Here is a 24100-nt window from a genome sequence, read left to right on the forward strand (position 1 = left end):
TGCAAAAGTATTGTACATATTTATGACTCAAAAAGAATGTAGTTTGATTTCCCACTACCTCCAAAACAGAAATATAAAGAGTGAAAAGTTTTCTTTATTTTTCTGTTTTATTTTCTTTCCAAAAATAATTGTTATTGATAGTTTGGTTATATCCTCCTAGAATATTTCTTAATACATTTTAAAATTTATATACATACTTTTAAAAATATTCCTTTCATTTATTTGTATGTGTGCATGTCCTTGTGAGTGTATGCACACATGTGCAGGTTCCCCTTGAGTCCTAAAGAGGGCATCCACTCCCATGGAGCTGAAATTATAGGCAATGTGAGCTAGCTAATCAACATGGATGAAAGTACTATGATTCAAACTCTGGTTCTCACAGTTGAGCAGCAAGCTTTTTTAACTGCTGTGCCATTTCAGCAGCACCTTGTATGTATACATTCTAACATAATATAAATGGGAAGGTACCATGCATATGCATATACTTGTACATCTTGTTCTTTGTAGATATCAACATAATATCTGTGGAAAGAAACCTCCTGAATATATTACTTCAGAGGAGGGGGATAGTCAGGGTCTCACATAACCCAGGCTAGCCTCAAATTTGCTGTGTAGCCAAAGATAACGTAGAACTCTCAGTCCAGCTGTTTCCCCTAAATGCTAGGATTACAGGTGTGTGCTACTCCTGACATACAGGAACTTTGTAAATGATAAGCAAGCATTCTATCTACTGAGCTACACCCTCAACCGTTTAATGCAGTCTTAAAGGAAATAGTTGTATTAATATAAACTGATTAGTAAGAATGTATATGACCTAAACTTATCTCCTAATTCCTATAGGGCTATTTAGAAACCAAAGAATATTAAGAGAATATGGTGATTTCTTGGGAAACACAAAGGTAAGGATATCTTTTTAATAGTATGTATGTATTTGACAAACTGGGTACATTGTCAAATGTCCATGATCATAATCCAAGAAATTTTAGGAAGTCTTTGTCATAATCTAAGATTTTTCTTGAGCACATTATAATCATCTAAACTTCCATCTATTCATTTAATATTCTTGAAATTAAAATTGTGACCTGAGTTTCATAATATTCTTAAGCATATATAGATAAAGGAGACTGCTTAGGTTTTAGCAGGATTTTCTGTTTGTTTCATGTCTTATATCTCTCATATATGCATATATACATACACTCATGCATACACAAACACCCCTATAGATGTATATGAAGTACTCGATAGCCTTTGTCTTCACTTCCTCTAATTCTGATTCAGCATTCAGACTGCCAGCTCTTTGCTTTTGCTCAGGAAAGCATCCCTTGAAAAAGAAAATTATATGGCCAGTTTGATTATACCTTACTGTATGCCTGTATATGGTCAGTGGACACTGTGTGACTTCATTAGTATATTCTTCACTGTAAAATAGCTTAGCGTATGCCTTTCCCCCATTCTCAAACTACCTACAGCCTTACCTTTTGCCTCTCAGTACTGACCCTGCTTCATACGTCATTGACAAAAACAAAAAAGGTGTACAACTGGTTCCTGATGTAAAGTGGTTTACTTTGTAATTTATTAACTTGATAGTATGGAATCATAAGCATATGGGCATCCTGTTTTTAATTTCCATGTAGTATTAAGGAAGTTAGAATCAGTATTTCTAGGCTTTGTGTAGATGATTATACTTAGTGCTAGGTGGGTCTAAGGATTCTGAATACATTTGAGGCAGGCTTGGTACACTCTGGTTAGGTTAGGTGGATTAGGTGCAGTTTCAATCTACAGTATTTTATATTTACAGTAGTTTAGAGACCTAGTGCTATAAGTCAAAGACCATTTGCAATTTGATGAAAGGACCTCATTTTTTCATCATCATATATACAGACTTTATCTACATATATTCCTAAATACTATTTTTTCTACAAGAAAGAATATTAGAAGTATAGAAAATTTCTTTATTTCACTTACTCTTGTCTCCTAAATTCAATCCAATTGGGTTTTCATCCCACTTAAATGGCACAAATCACACCCAAGATTTCAAAGTCATCTATGTACAGAATAGACTTCCCATTTCAACTTGCCTGGGAGGGGTCTTCCATCAAGAAGTTAATGGTTCATATGTTGATAATTCCAGCATTAAGGAGGATCTCCTCATGTTCAAGGTTAGCCTGGTCTACATAGTGACTTGTAGGCCTGTAAGGGGGGCTATGTAGTAAGGTTATAGCTCAGAAGAAAAGCACTCGCACATGCGTTCTCCCTCCCTCCCTCCCTCCCTCCCTCTCTCCCTCTCAAAAAAAAAGAAAGAAGTTAATGCCATAGCTGGGTATTATAGTTAATGTTTGGTATACCAGCACTTGGAAGTCTGAAGTATGAAGATTAGCACAAATTAGAGCTAGCAAGGGCTACAGAGTGAGATTTTTGCTCAAAACCACATTAGTGCATATCTGGGGCAAAGGCTACCTATGCAAATTGTCTTTTGTCTAGGTTGCATTTGATCCTTGAGTCCCTCTCACACAGTTCAGAACTGGGCACAGCTGATCACTATAGTTGGATCTTAACTTGAGCTGCCCCTTTCTTCATCCATCCTGATTCTGGTTTCTTTCTGAGCCCTTTCTGAGTGAAGGTCGCAGTCTTCATGTCTTGGGAGCTAGAATTTCTGCTGTGTGGCAAAGTAAACTGTCACTTTGTTACTGTGTGGAATAACTTAAGCCAGTGCTGGCTGCCTCTTCTATCTGTCCATAGGGACAGTCCTGCTTGCTGGAATTACGAGCCTTCTTTATGTTTTTTACTTTGGGTGCACTCTTTTCCTGTTATACTCTTTGTCTCACAGGACTCTAGCAGCAAGAGATAAAGTCACAGTGTCCTTGGTTTACCAGAAGCATCCTCTCATCAGAGCAGTGGCTCACCTCTCATCATCTAAGTTTGCAGTGCCCCTTTAATCCATTTCCCTTTTCTGTTCCACTTTCTTATACCTCTCCTTGGGATCCTGACTTGCTGAAGTCTGGGTGGTCCTGTAGAGCCTTGGCAGTACCTTTATCTCCACTGAATACGTTTCGCTCTACAGTCAGTCTTGCTTTGAAATGAACCAGTGTGCTTTGAGTAGCTGAAAGGAGTTTGAAAGTGCATCTTTCCCTGGGAGTCCTCTCCCGCATCTGTTGTAATGCTTAAAAACGTAATATTTTCTTATTTATTTATTTATTGTGCATATGTGTGCATATGCCACGGTGCTCCTGTGGAGGACAGAGGACAATTTGGAGGAGTCTTTTCTTTCTTTCTACTAACTGGGGAACTCAAGTCATCAGGCTTGGTGGCAGTTCTTGTAACAATATAAAACAAACTTAATTGTGAAAATTAGAGAATAAATAAGCATTTGAGGTTTTGGGGAAGTACCCAAATGTGTTTTTAGTTATCTACATACTTTATGGTTTATTTCTTTTATTGTGTATATGGTGTGTATCAGTGGGAGGGCAGGTGACACAGATGCCCTCAGAGGCCAGAAGAAGATGTCAGATCACTGGGACCTGGAGTTATATAGGCTGTTGTAATCCACTCAGTATGAGTGCTGGGAACCAAGCTAGGGTTCTCAGCAAGGAGAGTGCACGGATAGTGTGTGTTCTTCAGTAGCTGAGCATCTCTCTGGGCCCAGACCACACCCTTTAAAGAGAGACTTTGGATGGAAAGAATTTAGTAGTAAGTCTCCTTGTTTAGAGGTTTTGAGAGAAGGTAAATATTGTGCTGTGTCAGAGCCACTGCTACTGTGCTTCTCTGAGAGACTTTGCCTGTCTTTGTTCTTTGTTATCTTACAGCCACGCTCCAGAGCGGTCTCAGTGTTCCTTAAGGGACCAGGAAAAGTGGTGATGGTTGCTATTTGCATGTGAGTTTTGTAAAACAAGGCTTTTAAAGTAGAATATATACTTTTTAATATGTGTCCTTGAATATACAAATGAATTACTTGGTGGCTAGCTGCATATAGTTGACTGTAGCTTTTATTATTTTAAAAGGAAGTTGAGCCTGTGTCGTGGCCCAGTGAAATGATATGGGAAGGGTACAGGTCCATATAGACATTTGAGTTTTGTGTATTTTTGAAGTTGATATAAGTTTCTCCCTGAAAATCCTAATGGGAGTTTATCAGACTCATATTTTAAGTTACAGTGACCATCGTGACTCAGCTGCTGAGGAGAAGGTCCGTGCTTGTGTTTTTCTCCCACTTAACTTTGGAGGAAACTTAATATTTTTTTGTTTTTGTTTTTGTTTTTGTTTTTGTTTTTTTGTTTTTTTGTTTTTCTTGTATTTTTGAGACAGGGTTTCTCTGTGTAGCCCTGACTGTCCTGGAACTCACTCTGTAGACCAGGCTGGCCTCGAACTCAGAAATCCGCCTGCCTCTGCCTCCCAAGTGTTGTGATTAAAGATGTACGCCACCACTGTCTGGCTAAGCTTAATGTTTTTATAACTACTTCCCCCCGCCCCCCCCTCCGGCTTCCTGATTCCTATTTTGTTTGTCTTTTTGCAACTTATTATTAATTTTAGGGTATACAAAAGCATTAATTTTATAATTCCGTGTTTTTTAATCTCTTAAAAGTGTAATTATGATAAAATTTTATGAAATTGTGATAGGATTTAGAAGTGTATAATACATGATTCTTGTAGGACTGGAGAGCACTAGACTAGACGAAAACTTTCCAGTAAGTGCTAAGGAAGATGATATCTAATTAGAATACTTAGAACTCCTGTCAGCAATGGTATCTAGCTTTCTGCTTGGACAGTGAGCAACTGTTCCTCTGACAGAAGCATCAGAAACAGGGCAGGACAGAAAGAGAGAAAACAATATTAGGTTTTTAGTTTGAGGTGTCATAAGGGTGTCCTGAGGAGACGGTCAATAGGGTTCATTCTTTTTGCCAGGAGTGTAGGGATAATAATTGCAGTCTTCCTTGTGAGGAATGTCTGTAATACATAAACCCACTAGCATAGTACCTAGTGTATAATATATACTCGATAAGTAGTATTGTTAAGGTATAGTGGTCTCAAGCTCAGGGAGGAGATCTAGGGTACAGATTGAGAATTGTGAATTATTAGTCTATAGATGGTAATTAAAACCATAGCAGTAGTTAAGATTACCTGATGGGTAATAAATATAATATTAGTTTATACAAGTCTGCGACATATAGCATTGCCTCTTACTTGAGTACTTATAATCCCTACTTTTCATATTTATACCTGAACTGTAGGAAGTCCTTTTTTATTTGCTTTTAATAAAGTCTAGTTTAAAATCAGTTAACTTTTGATGGAAAATATTAATTCAAACATATGCCAAATTGTTTTCTTTCTCCTCAGTAATGGCTTAAACTGCTTCTTTAAATTCCTTGCCTGGATTTATACGGGTTCAGCAAGTATGTTCTCAGAAGCTATACACTCATTATCTGATACTTGTAACCAGGTAAGAAGAAGTACTTCATTCATTTTAAGTTACTTCTTATGGGCTTTAGTCAGAAAGTTAGCTCTTAAAAAATACTCTGCAGTTGGCTTTGAGGAAAATGCAGCTTTTTTGATTTGAGCATTTAAGAGCAATGGCTTTGTATACATGGGTTCTGCATCTGTGCTTCCATATCCTCACAATTAACTGTGGATTAAAAATACGAGAAAGAGGTGGGTAGGTTACACACACCGAGCACTCAGGAGGGAGAAGCAGGTAGATCCCGAGAGTCTGAACCCAGACCAGTCTATATTATTTAGTGAGTTCCAGGACAGCCGGACTACACAGAGGGACCCTGTCTCAGAACTCACGCATACAGAGGGGAGGGGGATGCTGTCTATACTGTACAGACTTTACCCTTATTTTTTTCTTGTCTTTAAGGTTTGTTTATTTTATGTGTATGGATGTTGTGTCTGCATGAATGTCTGTGCACCATATAGATGTCTGATGCCACAGACGGCATGAGCTCCCCTCAGACTGGAGTTACAGACCCTCCATGCAGGTGCTGAGACTCAAACCCAGGTCCTCTGGAAGGGTACCCAGTGCTCTTAATGGCTGAACCATCTCTCCAGCCCCATCCCTACTCCTGTTACTCTAACGAGAGGTTTTAGCAATAATGTATATACTGTTTATATTATCTGAGACATGAGCAATATTTGCAGTTATTTGAAAATACAATACCTATTTTAAAATAGAAACTAAAGCATTGAAAACTTAATTTTCTCTGGGCTTGGTGGCTTATTCCTTAAGGAGGCAGAGGCAGGTGGATATCTGTGAATTTGAGCCTGGTTTACAAAGTGTGTTCCTGGACAGCTGGAGGTACATAGTGAGACTCTGGAAAGAAAGAAAGAGAGAGAGAGAGAGAGAGAGAGAGAGAAAGAGAGAGAGAGAGAGAGAGAGAGAGAAAGAAGGGAGGGAGGGAGGGAGGGAGGGAGGGAGGGAGGGAGAGAGGGAGGAAAGGGGGGGAAGAGGGAGAAGTAATTTAAGTCTCTCATTTACTCTGTATTTGGTCACAGTCTTTTATAGAAGAGATTATTTTTTTTAATTTATTTTTATTTTGTATGCATGAATATTTTGCCTCTATGAACATGTATGCCTGGTGCCTGAGGAGGTGGTATGCCTCCATGTGGGTGCTGGGAATTGAACCTGAGTCCTTTGCAAGATCAAGTGCCTTTAACTACAGAGCTAACTCTCCAGCCCTTGGAGAAGAGAGTTCTTCTTCCTCTTCCTCCTCTTCCTCCTCCTCCTCCTCCTCCTCTTCCTCCTTTTAATGTTCATTGGCATTGTCTGTATGAGGCTGTCAGACCCATTGGAACTGGAGTTACAATTGTCAGCTGCCATGTGGGTGCTTGGAATTGAACCCAGCTCCTCTGGAAGAATATTTCACCTCTGAGCCATCTCTCCAACCCCAACCCCAGGAGAGATTCCTAAAAGGAGTTTCTGAGTACAGTGATAGCTGTCTTGGAACTCAGTCTATAGACCAGCCTGGCTTCAAACCCCAGAGATCTGCCTCATCTGTCTCCAGAGTACTGGGATTAAAAGTGTGTGCTATGATGCCCAGCCAAATATAAGTTCTTAATTACTGTGAGAGCCAGTAAAATTTTTTGAATAAAAATAGAGTGCTATTGATTGGTTAACATACTTCCATATTAGACTCATACTTTGAATTCTTTCCCTTGACTTTACAAATAAAGATTTAAAAACAAAATTAAAATAACCTTTAAATTTTATTTGGCCCAAATTGTAAATTCTTAAAACCTAACCCTTTGTAAAGAACACTCTAGAAATTTTACTTCTATATTTGTGTCACATTTTAAAGTATATGCTATCCTTTCCATATTTACTTATACTAGATTTATGTTGGAACAAATTTGAGAGAATTTTCAGTGAAAGATACAGTAGAGGAATGGATATGTAAGCCTGCTACTTTAGTTCAGTGGTAAAGTTGGTGCTTAGTAAGTGAGATGCCCTGGTTTGATTCCCAGCACTGCCCAGCCAAAAAGAACATTTAAGATAAAGTTCAAAGAAATAATAAAGAACAGACAGAGCAGTCTTAAGAATGCAGCTCACTGTCAAGTAGATTAGACCCTCTGTAAAAGTAAAGGGGAAGGTAGGGAGCTGCTCTAGTGCTAGCAGTCTTTACCTGGGCTTTGGGTTCTTCTTTGTGTGTCTGGTCTGTGAGGTGTATGCGTTTAAGGAGGTCAGACACAGGTGTTTGTCTCAATTGCTTTCCATCTTATATATGGAAAGAGGTAGGTCTCTTACTTGAACACAGAATTCACCAATTTAGCTAGTCTTATTACAGCCAGCTTATTCCAGAGTGCCACTGTCTGCCTCTGAAGGGCCAGGATTATAGGATAGCCATCATTGTCCCACCCAGCATTTAGGTGCTGGGAATCCTAGCTCCAATGCTCATGCTTGCATGGTAAGTACTTTACCTACTGAGCTATCAGTAAATATTTAATAACCACTCCCAATATAGTATTTTTCCAGTCAGTACCCTATTAAGTGGAAGGAGAGGAAATGGAGAGGGAAATCTAAAGCAGTGATTAAGAGCTTGAAATCTTACAGATATAAGGATAAAGAAAGAAAATTAATAGTTGTAGTATTAATTTTTAGAACATTAGAGATAAATCTTAAGTTTTTATTCTATAAAATATTGTCCTACTTAGGGTTATTATTACCATGATGAAAAACAAATCAGGAAGGAAAGGGTTAATTTGGCTTACACCTGGTACATCACTGAAGGAGGTCAGAGCCGGAACTCAAAACAGGGCAGGAACTGAAGCAGGGAGGGGAACTGCTTGGGGGTTTGCTCCTTCTGGCTTAATCAGCCTTCTTTTTTATAGAATCCAGGACTGCCAGCTTAGGGGTGGCATGACCCACAAAGACTGGACCCTTAACCCCAATCACTAATTAAGAAAGTGTTCTATAGTGCTTGCCCTATAGCTCTGTCTTATGGAGGCATTTTCTCAATTGAGGTTTCATCCTCTCAGGTGACTGTAGCTGTGTCAAGTTGGCATAAAACTAGCCAGTATTATGTATGGGTTTTAAAGACTATGATAGCTTTTAACGAGAGGAATAGCCATGAAAAATTGAGTAAAAAGGTCAAGTTGCAGAATATTATGTCTAGAACGTCTGCTTTACCCATGAAGGACTCACAGAGATTGAATTTACTTTTGATGCCTCGACAATAAAAACTTAGACAAAAAATATAACTGCTTTCAAACATTGAATAGTAGAAGGACAAGACCATAACTCTGAGATGAGATTTGATTTCTCTTATACTTTCTCTCTGCTTTTTGCTTAGAAATACCTTTGGAGTAGTGGGCCAGGGTGAGAAATATCAAAGTGCAAGGAATCTGAAGTGGTTGGAAACTAGAAGGCAGAGTTCCTCAGAGGGAAGAGCTATGTAGTTAAAAAAAAAAATACATACACCGCATAGGGATCTTCTTGAGTCTTTGCTGAATGTTAAATTACCCATGTACAAGCTGTGCTCAGAAATAGCAGAAGGACAATAAGCTGAGTAATTCCTAGTGCTTGCATGGGGCTGCCAGACATACACTGACCAAATGAGGAGCCCAGGTCAGCCCAATCTCATACCTTCGCAGTCGAGCTAAGTGATCTCCAGTATAAAGGCTATTCGGGAACCCTTCCTTATAAACTTCCCAGAAATGTAAACGAACAACTTTATAGATCATTCGTTTTCGAGAACAAAGCACCATGCTCTTTAGAGAAGATAATAGACCCCCACCTGCATGCCAAACACTTAGTGTAACATTCACAGAGTTCAGCTAATTTTTACAGTTAGGAGCAGAATACTGCTAGACAGTGCAAAGAGCAAGAAAACTGGGCTCAGCTAGAAGGAAAATATTTAATAAAATAGACTCAATTAGCAGATGTTAGAAAAGAACTTAATGGGACTTGTAAAACTAAAAAAACTATGTCTGATATAAAATCTCACTTGATAACATTGATAGAAGACTAAATCCCAGAAAAGAGTCAGTCTTTAATTTTAATAATGGAAATCACCTATACTAGGACCAGAGATAAGACTGAAGAAGATATAAAGAATCCTTAGTTACCTATGGAGACAGTACAAAGAGAACTTAGCTATCTTTTAAGAAAATAATACCCACAGTGCACAGACTTTGAGAGATAAGAGAAGCCAATGGGTTTCTAACTCTATGGAGATAGCATAGGTGTGATATGAAAACTTACAATGTCATCATTTGAGAAAGCATACCAATCAGTATCCTTCAGGGACATACATAGAATTTCTTCAAAATATAACCAAATGAGATCAAGCATTATATAAAAATCATAGTATAGTCAAGTAAATATTGTTCTGAGAATGTAAAGTTGGTTTAATAGTCAAAATAAATAGATACAAATCAGTGCATTTCCACTGCCAGCAAATACAGAATGACATTTAAAATTTTCCTGTATATATAATAGTAATAATAGTATCACAAAAGCCGGGCAGTGGTGCCGCATGCCTTTAATCCCAGCACTTGGGAGACTGAGGCAGGCGGATTTCTGAGTTCAAGGCCAGCATGGTCTACAGAGTGAGTTCCAGGACAGCCAAGGCAACACAGAGAAACCCTGTCTCGAAAACAAAAAACAAAAACAAACAAAAAAATAGTATTACAAAACATTAATAAATGTAGCAAAAGGTGCACAAAAGTTTTACACTGAAAAACTGTAAAGTATTACTCAGAGTTTTAGAAAGATCTAAAGAAGGGCTGGGACACTGATCAGTGATGAGTGCTTGCTGAAACTGCAAGGCCAGAGGTTTGCTCCTCAGGGCCACTAAGGAGAGAGAAGTAGAATGGGAAAGAATTCGATGTGGGTAAGATAGTGATCTATAGACTGAATGCTTCCCAATCATAATGCTGGTAGAGTTGTGCCTTGTTTTGTTTGTGACAGAGCCTTGAAATGTAGTAGTCTAGACTAGCCAGCATTCAAGACCCTCACTGAGTGGGTCATCTAGAGCTTTTCCTGTGTCAATACAGAACAGTGAACTTTGGGCTTGCTATTTTAATTAATGCTGCAGAAGCCATTTGCGTTGCATTTCCTTACTGATGGACTTTTAGATTCCTGTAGTTATTGTCTTGGCTTATTTTGGTATGGTTCCATTTTTTTGAGATGGGTCTCTTTATGCAGCCCAAGATCCACTCACACTTGGTTCTCCTGCCTTACACCTCTTCAAGTGCTAGGAAGAAGTTAAGTGTGTGCTTCCATGCCCAGCTATTTCTCAAGTTTTTTTATCCTTATAAACAATGTAGTTTTGAGTCCCTTTAGGTTTATCTTTATTTTTCTAAGTCCTGAAGCTAGGATTTCTTAGCCACTTATGTGCATTTATGATTTCTTTGTTGCTGTTCTCTCTGTCTTCCAAAGTGGCTTACTCACTGTATTCTCCATCTTAGTAATGAGAACTTATTACTGTTCACTCTTCCCCATAGGGTTTGCTAGCACTGGGCATCAGCAAATCTGTTCAAACACCAGATCCTTCTCACCCGTAAGTCATTGAAATAAAACCAAGGAATTTCAGAGATTGGAAATTAATATAACATCAAGTTGTTCATTATTTGGTCATTTCCTTTGTAGCATGTAAAGTGCAAAGGTTGAAGTAAATTCAAGGCATAATTTGAAAATGGAATTGAAATTATTTTTATGCTTTATAATGCAGCCTAGAGCTCTTCTCCAAATTTATACTAAATTCTTATTTAGTAATAACAAAACACTTATCTTAGAGCTTGTTTTGTTTCAAGGATCTATTTCATCCCAAACTTAGTTGACTATATAATCTAAAATTTTGATGTTAAAATCACCTTTTTAAAATGTATATTTCAATCTTACTTTTTCTTTAATGCTTTTATTATCATTGAGAAATCTTTTGATAACATTTCAAAATTAGTTATAAAGTGAGGGTTTTTTTTTGTTTTAGAATATATTGCTTTGAGTATGTCAATGCCCTGATGTAGATATTTATTTTTGTTGTATCTAGCTCCATACCCATTGTTACTTTAACTTGCTTCATTAATACATGTTGATCAAATTAAGGCAAAAGATGTACCTTTATCTCTGTTAAGATGTCCATTTCAGTGCTTTATAAATACCTTTTCTTACTTGAAACCAGGACACTATTATTTTTTAATAATAATAATAATAATTTTAGAATTATAAGTTATCTAGTATAGAGACCAAATGTTACATCTACTATATTTTACTATCTCTTGAAAAAAATATTTTCCTTAGTGATTTTCCATACCAAAAATTTAAATAAAGAGGGTAATATTTAAAATTTTATGTTCCAAAGATTGCTTCTTAAATATTTTCAATAGCCCATTTTAGCACTACCTAGTACAGTGAATAAATTTTGGACAAAAGTTTAAGGAAATTTAGATATGGTATCCACATGGCACTTAATGTAGCAGGCAGTGCAGATCTACATAATATAGGTTTTTAGTAAGAACCTACAGTGCAAGCCAGACATGATGGCACACACCATTAATCCCAGCACTTGGGAGACAGGGACAAGCAGATCTTCGTGTGTTCAAGGCCTGCCTTGTCTACAGAATCTGTTACAGGACAGCTAGGGCTACATAAAGAAACCTGGTTTCAATGCCCACCCCTAAACAACAATAACAAACCTTAAAAAAACAAACAAAACCAGAATCCACAGTTCCTTGAAAATACATAAAATAAAAGCTGCACAACTTAATTTATTTATTAATTCAAATTGGCATATAGTTGGTGTCCTTTGGAGAAAACTTTAAAAACAATTTTTTTCTAAGTCAAATTTGTAGAACATTGTTGCATCAATAAACTGGAATTCTCTATACCTAGACTATATCTTTGCATAAAGAGAATTTCAGCAATAATTCAAAATTAAGAATTGCTGTTTGAATGTGTATCTACCAGAGAGCGCAGTCATGCTTGGGTTTAAGAGTACATTTCTCAGGAAACATTTCTACTTCTCATAGTATGTCATAATTTTCAAGTGTCCTGAGAATGCTGTTTTGGTAATACAATAATACAATAATATAAAGTAATGGTTCAATTTGACCAAAGATAATTAGAAGAATAATTGATGTTTTCAAAATTATCCATGAAAACATGCAGAAAACTGAATGTATTGGTTTACTTCCATACTAAACTCTTCACAGCCAGCAGTAAGTTTCATGTTAAACTGTTCAGGATTAAGCAATAACATTATGGGTAATATTTTCAAAGATCTTGCATTTTTTCCATTTTGTATAGTGTTTTTATTGAAATTTGAACTTCGGATTTATAGGATTTAATATATAAAACTATACCAATTTAATAGTCTAAGAATGATTTTGTTTTCATTGACTTATTAAACATTTTGAAAGTTAATGTTCATTTTTGCAAACTATATGAACTTTTTTCTTTCAGGTACGGCTTTTCAAATATGCGCTATATTTCTTCATTGATTAGTGGTGTTGGTATTTTCATGATGGGCGCAGGACTCTCTTGGTATCATGGAATCATGGGATTACTTCATCCTCAACCAATGGAATCCCTTCTATGGGTGATCCTTCTTTCCCCCACTCTCACTTTGGAGTACTATGGAATTTAGTGGAAATCTTTACCATATTGTATTTAGAGAACAGAAATAATTTGCCTCTTGGCTGTGTCACACAAGTTAGTTGTGGTTTTATTTTACACATGAGTTTTTATAATTTCTGAATCTACATAATTGGATAGTTTTAAGCAGTTTTTACTAATTTTATGTGTCTGGTGTTTTGCCTGTGTGAATGTTGCAGGCAAAGGCAAAGAGGATGCTGGCTCTCCTGGACTGGAATTACAACAGGCTCTGAGCTGCCTTGTGGGTGTGGGGAATCAAACCCAAGGTCTCTGGTAGAGCAACTGTGCTCTAACTGCTGAGCCATCTCTTTAGCCCTTAATTTGGTGATGTTAAGCAGGGGACTTTCTGTAAGTTTTATTACTAAGCACATCCTCTTCAGTTAAAATCTTAGGCAGTGTTACAGACTTTTCTAGAGATGCTATTGAAGAACAAAAAGAACTCCGTGTACTTCTAGTGCCAAGAGTGGCCTTACATTAGGAATTACAGTTTCTAGTCACTTCCAGAAGTCAGAACTACATTTAATGTTAAAGCAAAATAGAAGGGTTTTTTTGTTTCCTTTTTGTTTTTGTTTTTCCTTTGAGGTCCTGCACTGGGGAATGGGAAAAGGAAGATGGTCACCTTCAGTTTGTCACACCAATACCGGGCAGGGAACAACAGACACTAACAGTAGTGTAGTCTTCTCTGACCTTTGCAGATCTTTAAACTACCTTTCTTTGACACGCCTTAGAGAGCAGGCTGCTTTGCTGTTCTGACTCCTTGGGTTGACACAGACTGGTCGTCTGCTGTCCCTTCAGCTTCTGTGTTACAGGAGATAATTTCAGGCATGTGACAGAAATGCCTCAGACGTTTTAGAAGACTCCAGCTCAGGTCCCTATGCTAAGACCTATGTCTGAGACATTTTACTTCCTGTGGAGCACTGGTTTTTCTCTTTTCTTACAGCCACCCTCAGTACCCTTACTTACAGCTTGTATCAGACACAGTTTGCTATACTCTTCAAACTTGTGGGTGTACTTATATAGCCCATTGAGCAATCTCAGCATCGCAGCACATTCATCATAGAAATGTTAATCTTCGCCTCCTTACTCTCCAGCTAGTCTTCAGTACTGCTAGGTGTAAAGTCAGGGTGTGGACTCATGAGTAGAGAGAGACGCCTACCTCCTTCTGAAAGCCCCAGCGGAGGAACTACTTCATTCTGCTATTAGAACATTCTAGAATGAGAGTGAACTTAGAACTTTTTTTCAGTTTTGGGTTATAGAGTAGTATATAATCAGTCTTATTTTTAGCATTCCATTACATATTAATGTAATAACAAGTCAGTTAAACTAGTCTTATTTTGTTATTTGGTTATTAAGACACTGTTTGCTTTGACACCCAAACTGGTCTTGAACCTTTGAATTCCAGCCTTACTCTTCTATACTCCCTGTGCTGGGATTACAGGCAAATGCCACCATGTCTGGCCTAGTTTCCTACTTTGTTTTTAACCATAGTACATTTAGTGCAATTAAATGGACAAAACTTGCCTCTCCTGTTCTGAACATGTTTATCAGCCCCTTTAGCCCTGTTGTCCTAGCAGCATCTAATTTGAACAGCATCATTTGACAGTCCAGAGCAAGTTTTGAAATTAGAATGTAAATAGATACATTTTTTAATTGTGTTCAAGTTTTAACATATCTTGTCTTTGAATAAGTGGTTAGGATGCCTTTGTAATGAAGCACTTTATTAGCTAATGGAGTCAGTGGACTATAAACTTGCTTAATAGGTATTGCTTCAGGGTCCTTGATTTGGGGCACTTATTTTTTTTTAATAGAAAAAAATTTTTTTTTGAGTCAGGAGGTTTTGAGACAAGGTTTCTCTGTGTAGCCCTAGTTGTCTCGGAACCCACTCTATAGACCAGACTGGCCTTGACTCAGAGATATGCCTGCCTCTGCCTCTCCCTCTGCCTCCCAAGTGCTGGGATTAAAGGTGTTAGTGACTGTACTTGGCTTGTGTCCATATTTTATTGTCTTCCTGTTTTCCAACTAGATCCTTAGTATGTAGCTTTTGTTTCAATTCTGCTGGATCTTACAGATCTTACATGTGAACAGCTGTGATCCTTTGGTGAAAAACTTGATTGGTTATTTGTTTTAATGCTTGTTTTCCAGGCATATTGCATCTTAGCAGGATCTTTGGTGTCTGAAGGAGGTATGTACTGTCACAAGGTATTCATTTTCAGTCTAGTAATACATATTCAACAACACATTTTTTTACTGTTTGCCATATTCTATTAATTTGGACCGTGGAATTAGGAACCTAAGCTCTGTCTGCTTTTCTAGTAGAAAGTTTGGTAATGTGCTCTAATGGATGAGGGCAAAGGGAGTAGACTGTTCCTAAGTAGCCCAGTATTGCCCAGACTATAAAAGCACAATGGTACTGATTCTTTTCATTGATTTTCAGCACTGTTAAACAGAATAAAAAGCTAAGTATAATAATTTCTACAGCAAAGGCTACACTGAGAAACAAACAAGCAAACAAATCTGAAATACAGCTTCAACAATCTTGTAACATATTTGCTAATATGACATAAACTACCTATTTTAGTGTGTTCTTTATCCCTAAAAGATTATCATTTACTATACTTGGTATTCCCTTCATCTGTCTATTAAAAAGAACTATTTACTTATGTATTGTACATCTGTTTATGTAGATGTCTGTAAGTTTGAGTACATGTGCATGTTTATCAGTGGGTGCCTGCACCCATGAGCATGCTGAGGCCAGAAGAGGGAGCCAGATCCCTCAGAACTGGACTTAGGTGTTTGCAGGATGCCCTGTTTCTAGGGCTGAGATCTGAACTCCAGTCTTCAGGATTGCAGAGCTCCAGCCCCCTAGGTCATCTCTTCAGTTCCTCAGCCATTTTTAAAATTAATATAATTTATCATTGGCAGGTTGTAGTTGTACATATTTACATGATTTTCCTTAATTGATAGACCTCCTCCACAGGTTGAGAGGATCAAAGTGATTATGCTTAGGTGCCTGCAGTGGCTCAACAGTGGCTTCTCAGTTGACAAAGGCTACTGCTGTAGTAATTATGGTTAACCATTATAATTTTGAAATAGGAGATCCATTTTGTTATAATGGTTAATTTGAGTCATGATGGTGGCTGGCAATACAGAGCCTTTCTTATTGCTAACTGTGGTGCTAGTATGGTATACTTATTTACCTTTGAAATGCCATCTTTATAGTTTGGAGATATGAAGTTTCTTCCTTGCTGATAGGCTGCTTTTCTTTCAGCAACACTTCTTGTTGCCATAAATGAACTTCGCAGAAGCGCTCAGGCCAAGGGAACATCATTTTATAAGTATGGTATGTAGTTTAGAACCAGATGCTTATTCTTTTTATCTGTTTAAAATATTTAGTGCTGTTGCTTTGTTACTAATAGGTGGTATAAAACATGCCTCACTCTCTTCTCTATGTGGCTCTCATAAGACAGATCAGCTCTGTTAAAAGAGAATTTTGAGCCTAGGAATGTGTTCTCTCTAGATTTAAGTGAGCTGTCAAATGTCTGCAAATGCCTGTATAATTTGGAAAAACTATATAAGTTGTTAGCACTTAAGATTTAAAAAAATAGGGTTTTAAAACTATGGTCTCTCATACATTCTCATGTTAATTAGCAGATGGGTACTTACTGAAGTGACTTCTAATGGGTCAAATTAAGATTTCAGAAGTTTTCTTTTCTTGTCTATTGCCCCAATGATTAAGTCATGGAAAGTCGTGATCCGAGTACAAATGTTATTCTGTTGGAGGACACTGCAGCTGTCTTAGGGGTGATAATAGCGGCTACCTGCATGGGCCTCACCTCCATAACAGGTAAATATTTCTTAAACTACACATGGTTTTCTTCTACTACCTAATTCTCTAAAATACGGGAAGTTGGTCATCTCATTGAATAATTTTAAGCCAATAGATTATTATATATTAATTCCACACTAATTTTTTATTTATTTATGTGGAACCAGCTATCATGTTTAGTGAAATAAGCCTGGTTCAGGCAAATACTGCCTATTTTCTTGCATCCACAGACTCTAGGGACGTACGTGTGTGTGTGTGTGTGTGTGTGTGTGTGTGTGTGTGTGTGTGTGTGTTTGTGTGTGTGCGCGCGGTGGTGGTGGTGTTGTTGTTGTGGAAAGTAGAAAAAAACTAGCTGAGATGAAGAGCTATTAAAGAAGAAGGAATTGGGGAAGAGAAGGAAATAGCACTCATGTGACTTGAAAGCAAAGGGGAGGCTGTTCATCAGGAAGGAGGGGAGCTGCAGGCAGGCGAGGCAGGTGACTAAGGCATGCTCTATTGGATGGGTATGAAGATTTACTTCCTAGTCTAATTTTAACGTTTAATGGTTAAACATTTGGTCAGTAACAGTGCGGATTTTTCTGGGTTAGGGTTCAGATAAGAAGTATTGTAAAGCATCAGTAAATTATTGTATGCCTTTGGTAGTGATGAGTCGGAGCTGTGGTCCTCTGAACTCTAACCCCTTGCCTTTGACAATATGGCTGATATTTACTAGTTAATGTCACAGGTTGTTAAGCTAGTGTAAAGACTTTAATAAATATGAATGTATTGGATCTCCTGTCTTCCTGCTCCTGGTACCAGGTATTAATGTTTATAGACATTAATTTTCTTCAAGTTCTTTCCTGCTCATTTTGGTAGTTGGTTAAGTCTGTTGAGGACCAAAAGGTAATTTGGAACAGAAAGTTCATTTTGTTTTTTAAAATGAGAGTCACTTGAGGTCATTCAGTTTGTGATGTCAGATTCTCCTAGGGTCCATCCATTCCCTGCCTTCTCGCTTAGTTAGGTGAGCTGCTGCAGCATTCTCCACTGTTAACTGTGACCTAAAGTCATGTTCAGAAAGTATCAGTTGATCTGGCTGACCTTTGCTCTTCGTCATAAATTGTTAATGAGCAATTGTCTCTCTCTTGAGAAGAGTTCCTGGCTCTCTAGGCCAGGGTGATCTTGAACTCAGAAGAGACTTGTCTGCCTCTGCCTCTGCCTCTGCCTCCTGGGTGCTGAGATCAAAAATTATGCTGCTGTTCCTGTTTTAAAAGTTCAATAGGGCTATTGAGATATCTCAGCAGCTAAGGACACTTAGGGCCAAGGCTGATGACCTGAGTTTGTTCCCTAAGACCCATGTAGTAGAAAAAAGAACCAAGTCCCCCTGACCCTCAGTAGTCTCCTGAGCTCCATACACTTACTGTGGTGTGCATACATGAGCACAAACACTAAAGTCGTTTGGTTTTGTTTTCTAAGAAAAATTTTTCTTGAGGCAGGATTTCATTGTGTAGCCCTGGCTAGCCTAGAGCTTCCAGTGGAGGCTCAGCTGGCCTCAGGCTCGCAGAACTCTACCTACCTCTTCTTCTAAATGCTGAGGTTAAAGGCATACTCCACCATGCCCCAGCTACCTTTGTTTTGTAGAATAGGAAAACTATTATCAGTCATTAAAAGAAGTAACTAAAGGAACCAGAAATGAATTTCAAATATCCTTGTTGTTTGCTCTCTAAGGCTCACTGAAGTAATAGGAAATGTTTTGGTTTCTTCTAGGCAACCCATTGTATGACAGCCTGGGTTCCTTGGGTGTAGGCACCTTACTAGGTGTGGTCTCCGCATTCCTCATCTATACTAACACAGAAGCACTCCTAGGGCGATCCATCCAACCAGAGCAAGTACAGCGGCTTACTGAACTCCTGGAGAGCGACCCATCAGTAAGGTCAGCCCTGACTAGTGATGTCCTTTGGGTAACACACACACACACACACACACACACACACACACACACACACTTAATAAGGGGTTCCCTACATATAAGTTTTCAATCTGTATACCTCATGGATAAGTCATAGATGCTTTAATGAATATAGATATGGTTGAGTACACTTGTCTTTTTAAAGCTTCCAAAACCGTTGGCCAAAACCAAATCTTTCCTCCTCAAGTTGCTATCTTTGATATTTGGCTACAGTGATGAAAACTAGTAAGTATGATTATCTGCTCAAACTTTAAAATAGGAAGATCTTTAGTCTGTTCTTTGGTTTGGTTGCTGTAACAGGATACCAGAGAAAAGGGAATTTCTGTAAAAAAAAAAAAAAAAGGGTTATTTAGCTCACAGTTTTGAAAGCAAGAAAATTCACAGTCCAGCAGAGCTTTGTATCTGCAGTTAGAAGGACATAAGGAACAGCTACATCAAAATAGAATTAGCCACTACCTAAGTATTAAACAAAGGATGGCCTATCACAGCACTTTTGTGAGGACAGAATGCAAACAAATGAATAAAGGAGATAGCATCTTGCCAAGCTGGACAGACTTTTGTTTTTGTTTTTAACTTGAGTAAGTTTATAGCCATTGAGTTGTTTATTCTCACGTCATCTCAGAGAGTTGATAAAGCTTTTTTGTGTGGATTAAGAATCCTGGACTCAGTTGCTCAAGATCACTCAGGAATTAGAACCCATTATTCTGATAGCACAAAGAGTCTTTCTTAAGGTGGCATTCTAGCACAACTCCATTTTCAGGACCCTGGCATTATTTCTGATGTTGTCTATAAAGAAAGTAAATTGGACTGATTGCAGATAGGAGCTTTCTCAATTATTCCCTGGGGAAGAGTTGCTCCATTGGAGTTAGGGTTGGAGGAAAGCAAAGCAGTAGATACACATCATCTGCTCCCCTTCTGGGAGGCTGAGAGGTGCTGTCAACTCCTGGGCTTGAGGGTGGGAGAACAGTGGAGTGTGGCAGCCCTGGTCTACCTTGCACTAGCTGAACGGTCCTGAGACAATCACTGCCATAAATGCAGGTCTGTCTTGTGTTTTGTTTTAATCAGAGCTGTTCATTAAGTGGCTGCCTTCTCCCCTGTGCTGCCCTGAGCTGTGCTCAGGTACCATTGCCCTCATCAGTCCTGTGAACCAGTTCTGTTATAACAGTAGCTATGGGGCTGTGTGAGGACACTGCATGACAGCCAGCACAGAGCCACCAATACACTTGTGCTGTAGCTTGTTTGCACTGCACTGCATCAGCCCTGGTTTGAGCCACATCACCACAGAGGAGGAAGGATGGTAGGAAGGAAAGTTATTTGCACACTCACACACTCAAAAAAACTGGTATTGCCGGGCGGAGGTGGTGCATGTCTTTAATCCCAGCACTTGAGAGGCAGAGGCAGGCGGATTTCTGAGTTCGAGACCAGCCTGGTCTACAGAGTGAGTTCCAGGACAGCCAGAGCTATACAGAGAAACCCTGTCTCAAAAAAACCAAAAAAAAAAAAAAAGTTGGGAAATTGGTAAGTGGATAGATTATGGGAAAGTTTATAAGATTAACTAGATAGTATTTTAGAAAAACACTTTAATACAAATTTTATAATTCACATATATGTTATTATAAAAAACAGTATTTATTATGCTTATACTTTTGAATGGCATTACACATGGAAATCAAGACATTGGATCTGCCTTAGAACATGATGAGTTCAGCAGTAACTCTTTGCTGCACTGCTGGGGATTTATGCGTTACACTTAGACTTAATGCGTTGTTTGTTATCCATCACAGGGCAATCCACGACGTTAAAGCCACAGATCTGGGATTAGGGAAAGTCAGATTTAAGGCAGAGGTTGATTTTGATGGACGAGTTGTTACAAGATCATATTTGGAAAAGCAAGATTTTGACCAAATGATGCAAGTAAGTTTGTGCATTCATCATTTTCTTTTGTAGTGCACAGCTTTAAAGTTTCTCTTTGTTATTGTGGTCTTAGAGTCACTTCAGCTATGAGCTTCTTACTTCCCAATCAATCCCAAGTCTGATAGAGAACTTCGCATTTATAGTGAGTCAGCAGTGACAGCCAAAAGAACAAACTTAGCCATTAAGTTGTTAGTACTTGTTACATGTTTTATGTAATTTTCTCGCAACAGCCCTGCATGGTGGCAAAGTAACACTTACGTTCTAACAGACAGGCAAACTTAGACAACAAACTAATTAGCCTGTTTAAGATTTCAGAACCATATACATGAAGTCACATGATTCTGATTTTGACCCCATATCCATGCTTTCTTACCAAGAAAACAACAGTACACTCATCCACTTCACTGTTTTATTTTCTATGGATTAAGTTACCAGAATCAAAAAACGGTAAGTAGAAAGCTCCAGAAATAAGCATAACCTTTACATTGCCTTTCTGAACAGTTGTTAGTCCTCAGGAGGTGAATTATCTCTTCCCCTAGCATCCAGTTTGTATGTGCTACCCAAGCTGAGCTGGTGGGGGAAGGGACAGGAGTGTGCACAAAACTTGCATTGCAGGTATATTACTACAGGTGTATTTTATTATTATTGCTAATCCTCTAGGCCTAATTAATTGATTCAACTTTATCATAAATATGTTTTTTTGTATATGAAAAAAATGGGACTGGAGAAGTAGCTTAGCAGTTAAGAGCACTAACTACTCTTCCAGAGGACCCAGGTTCAATCCTAACATCCACATGGCAGCTCACACTGTCCGTAACTCCAGCTTCAGGATATCAACACCGTCACATAGACATGCATGGAGGCAAAACACCCATACACATAAAATAACTTAAGAAAAATAAAATATATATGTATTGTGTGGTTTTAGCAACCTCTAGACCTCTTATCAAAGATAAAAGGGAAATGGTGTAATTTAAGAAACAATTTATAGAAGCCAGCAGTAACAGAACAAATGTTACTGTTTGGTTTTGTCAGATCTTAACATTTTCTACGAAGGTTGAGTATCCTTATAGGAAATACCAGGGACTGTATTTCTGATTTTCCAAGTTCTTTTTAAAAAATATTTGTATACAGTGAGTGTTCTTAATTCAGAAGCCAAAGGCTTGGTGTTTTGGCTTCATTGTAGTTTGTTTCTTTGTAAGATGTGGTCTGGTGAGGCCTAGGCTGGCCTTGAGCTCACTGTGTACCTCCAGATAACTGAACTTGTGAAGCTTCTGCTCCTTTTCCCTAGTGCTGGCCTTGCAGGCATGCCATCAAGCCTGGATGTGTGCTGGGCTTGCAGGCATGCCATGAGTGCAGGACTTCATGCAGACAAGCAGACCCCCACTGTGGAGCCGCATCCCTGCCCAGTCATATCAGTACTCACAGTGTTGTAGACTTCAGACCATTTAGGGTTTTCAGCTTAGGGGCATCCATCATGTATGTGCTTGTCTAAGGAAGGTCTTTATAGAACTGACAGAAACAGGCTCAGTTTTTGCTAAGTCTTGTTTTCACCCCCCAGAGTTAACTAATATGCTATAATTTAATACCAGTCACTTCCATTCTGAGTTTTAGACTACATGTTTTTAGTGTAATATATTACATTTTGAATGTTCCACAGTATATGGGATAGATGTATAGTATATAAATATAAATGGTTTTATATTGTGTGACTGTGCTAGCTCCCTAACAGCTGTCTAAGATCCTTGCTAGTTTATATGGTTTGGGATCATTGGATCATTTACTGTCACTGCTACTGCAGTCTATGAATGTGAAATGATACAATTTGCATATCCTATTTTTAATGGAGATTGATATTGTTTTCCATGTTAAAATTTGAAAGATAGTGCTATAAACTAGGTGTGGTGGTAGCACAATCTGTAATCCTAGCACTTGGAATGCTGGGGCAAAGGATCATGGATTTGAGGCATTCTGAACTACATAGTTCGATCCTATCTCAGAAAGAAAGAAAAAGAAGTGATGCCTGGTGGTGTTTCTGACATGTGTCCTAGGTCATGTGTGAAAGTCTCCTTAGGGTGGGAAAGAGATGGCATGGATAGCTTAACTTGTGAAGGATGAAGACTAACACATGTACACGCTTCAGCTTCCATAGATAATTAATAAATTAACTTCCAAAGTATGTCCATTTCTCTCCCACATTTAGGACAGCATTTTCTATTGCATCATTTGGTTTTTCAAGACTCACTGTGTAGTCTCACAAGTCTTACTATGTCGGGCTGGCTGGCCTGGAACTAGCTATGTAGACCAGGATGGCCTCAGAGAGACCATAGGCATGCCCACTGCACTCAGAGACTTTGAGTGCTCCATCCTCCTGTCTTCAGAGCTGAGATCCCTTGGGACTGTGTCCAGCTCTTCTATGCTATTTATCCCTTTCAAAAAAAAAAAAAAAAAGAAAGAAATCTTTTAATCTGTTTTGAATTGTTTGCTTCCTAGACTGAAGTAGAAGTTAGCTATTTATCTCACCATGGACGATCGTGTCTTAGCAGGACTTGGTGAAGGGCTGCCTTACCATTTGCTTACAGTGCTCACTCTGCCTGGCATTCCTTCTGAGTTGTTTAGAAACAGGCGATTCAGTGCCTTGACCTAAAGTTTTTATTTTTCATTAGACTTAATGGTGTTACAAATGATGAATATACCACTATAACTTTAATTCTGTTTTTCTGCTTTTGTTTTTTTTATAGGAAATTCAAGAAGTGAAAACTCCTGAACAATTAGAAGCCTTTATGCTTAAACATGGAGAAAATATTATTGATACTCTAGGAGCTGAAGTAGACAGGCTTGAGAAAGAGCTGAAGGTAAGACCTATTTATCAAGAATTTGTTCTGTTAACTGTTTTTGGAGTCCTGATTCCATATAGACACCATGCTAAGTCTGTCAGATGTACATAATGTGTACTCTCTTTTACCCCATAACAATTTCACAAATAAGGATTTGATGGATTCATAAAGTTAATTCAGTAAAGTAGAGAATAATGGTTTGAACTTCTTGTATTTTTATCACTGTTCTTCTTGTTGGTATCTAAGATAGTAAAAAAAATTTTGTCTTTAAATAGAAAATATTTTAATATGGGGTAGTGGTGGTGTAAGCTTTTAATCCCATCACTTAGGAGGCAGAGGCAGGCGGATTTCTGAGTTCGAGGCCAGCCTGGTCTACAGAGTGATTTCCAGGACAGCCAGGGCAACACAGATAAACCCTGTCTTACCAAAAAACAAAACAAAACAAAACAAAATAAAAAACAAAAAACAAGCCGGGCGATGGTGGCACACGCCTTTAA

The 24100-nt window shown here is 38.2% G+C and overlaps 1 protein-coding gene across 1 annotated transcript in view; it reads left to right on the plus strand.

The window, feature by feature from the left end:
- The window catches only part of Slc30a9 (solute carrier family 30 member 9), a 50332-nt gene that overhangs the window by 22877 nt on the left and 3355 nt on the right, over positions 1-24100 (plus strand). The window contains exons 7-17 of the mRNA XM_031342526.1: positions 841-899; positions 3804-3871; positions 5329-5431; positions 10933-10988; positions 12890-13025; positions 15224-15263; positions 16350-16421; positions 16818-16925; positions 18651-18816; positions 20637-20766; positions 23508-23621. Of these exons, the coding sequence (XP_031198386.1) occupies positions 841-899; positions 3804-3871; positions 5329-5431; positions 10933-10988; positions 12890-13025; positions 15224-15263; positions 16350-16421; positions 16818-16925; positions 18651-18816; positions 20637-20766; positions 23508-23621 (1052 nt within the window). The remainder of the gene's footprint in view (positions 1-840; positions 900-3803; positions 3872-5328; positions 5432-10932; positions 10989-12889; positions 13026-15223; positions 15264-16349; positions 16422-16817; positions 16926-18650; positions 18817-20636; positions 20767-23507; positions 23622-24100) is intronic.

The sequence above is a fragment of the Mastomys coucha genome, unplaced genomic scaffold, assembly GCF_008632895.1.
Source record: "Mastomys coucha isolate ucsf_1 unplaced genomic scaffold, UCSF_Mcou_1 pScaffold22, whole genome shotgun sequence".
Taxonomy (NCBI): Eukaryota; Metazoa; Chordata; class Mammalia; order Rodentia; family Muridae; genus Mastomys; species Mastomys coucha.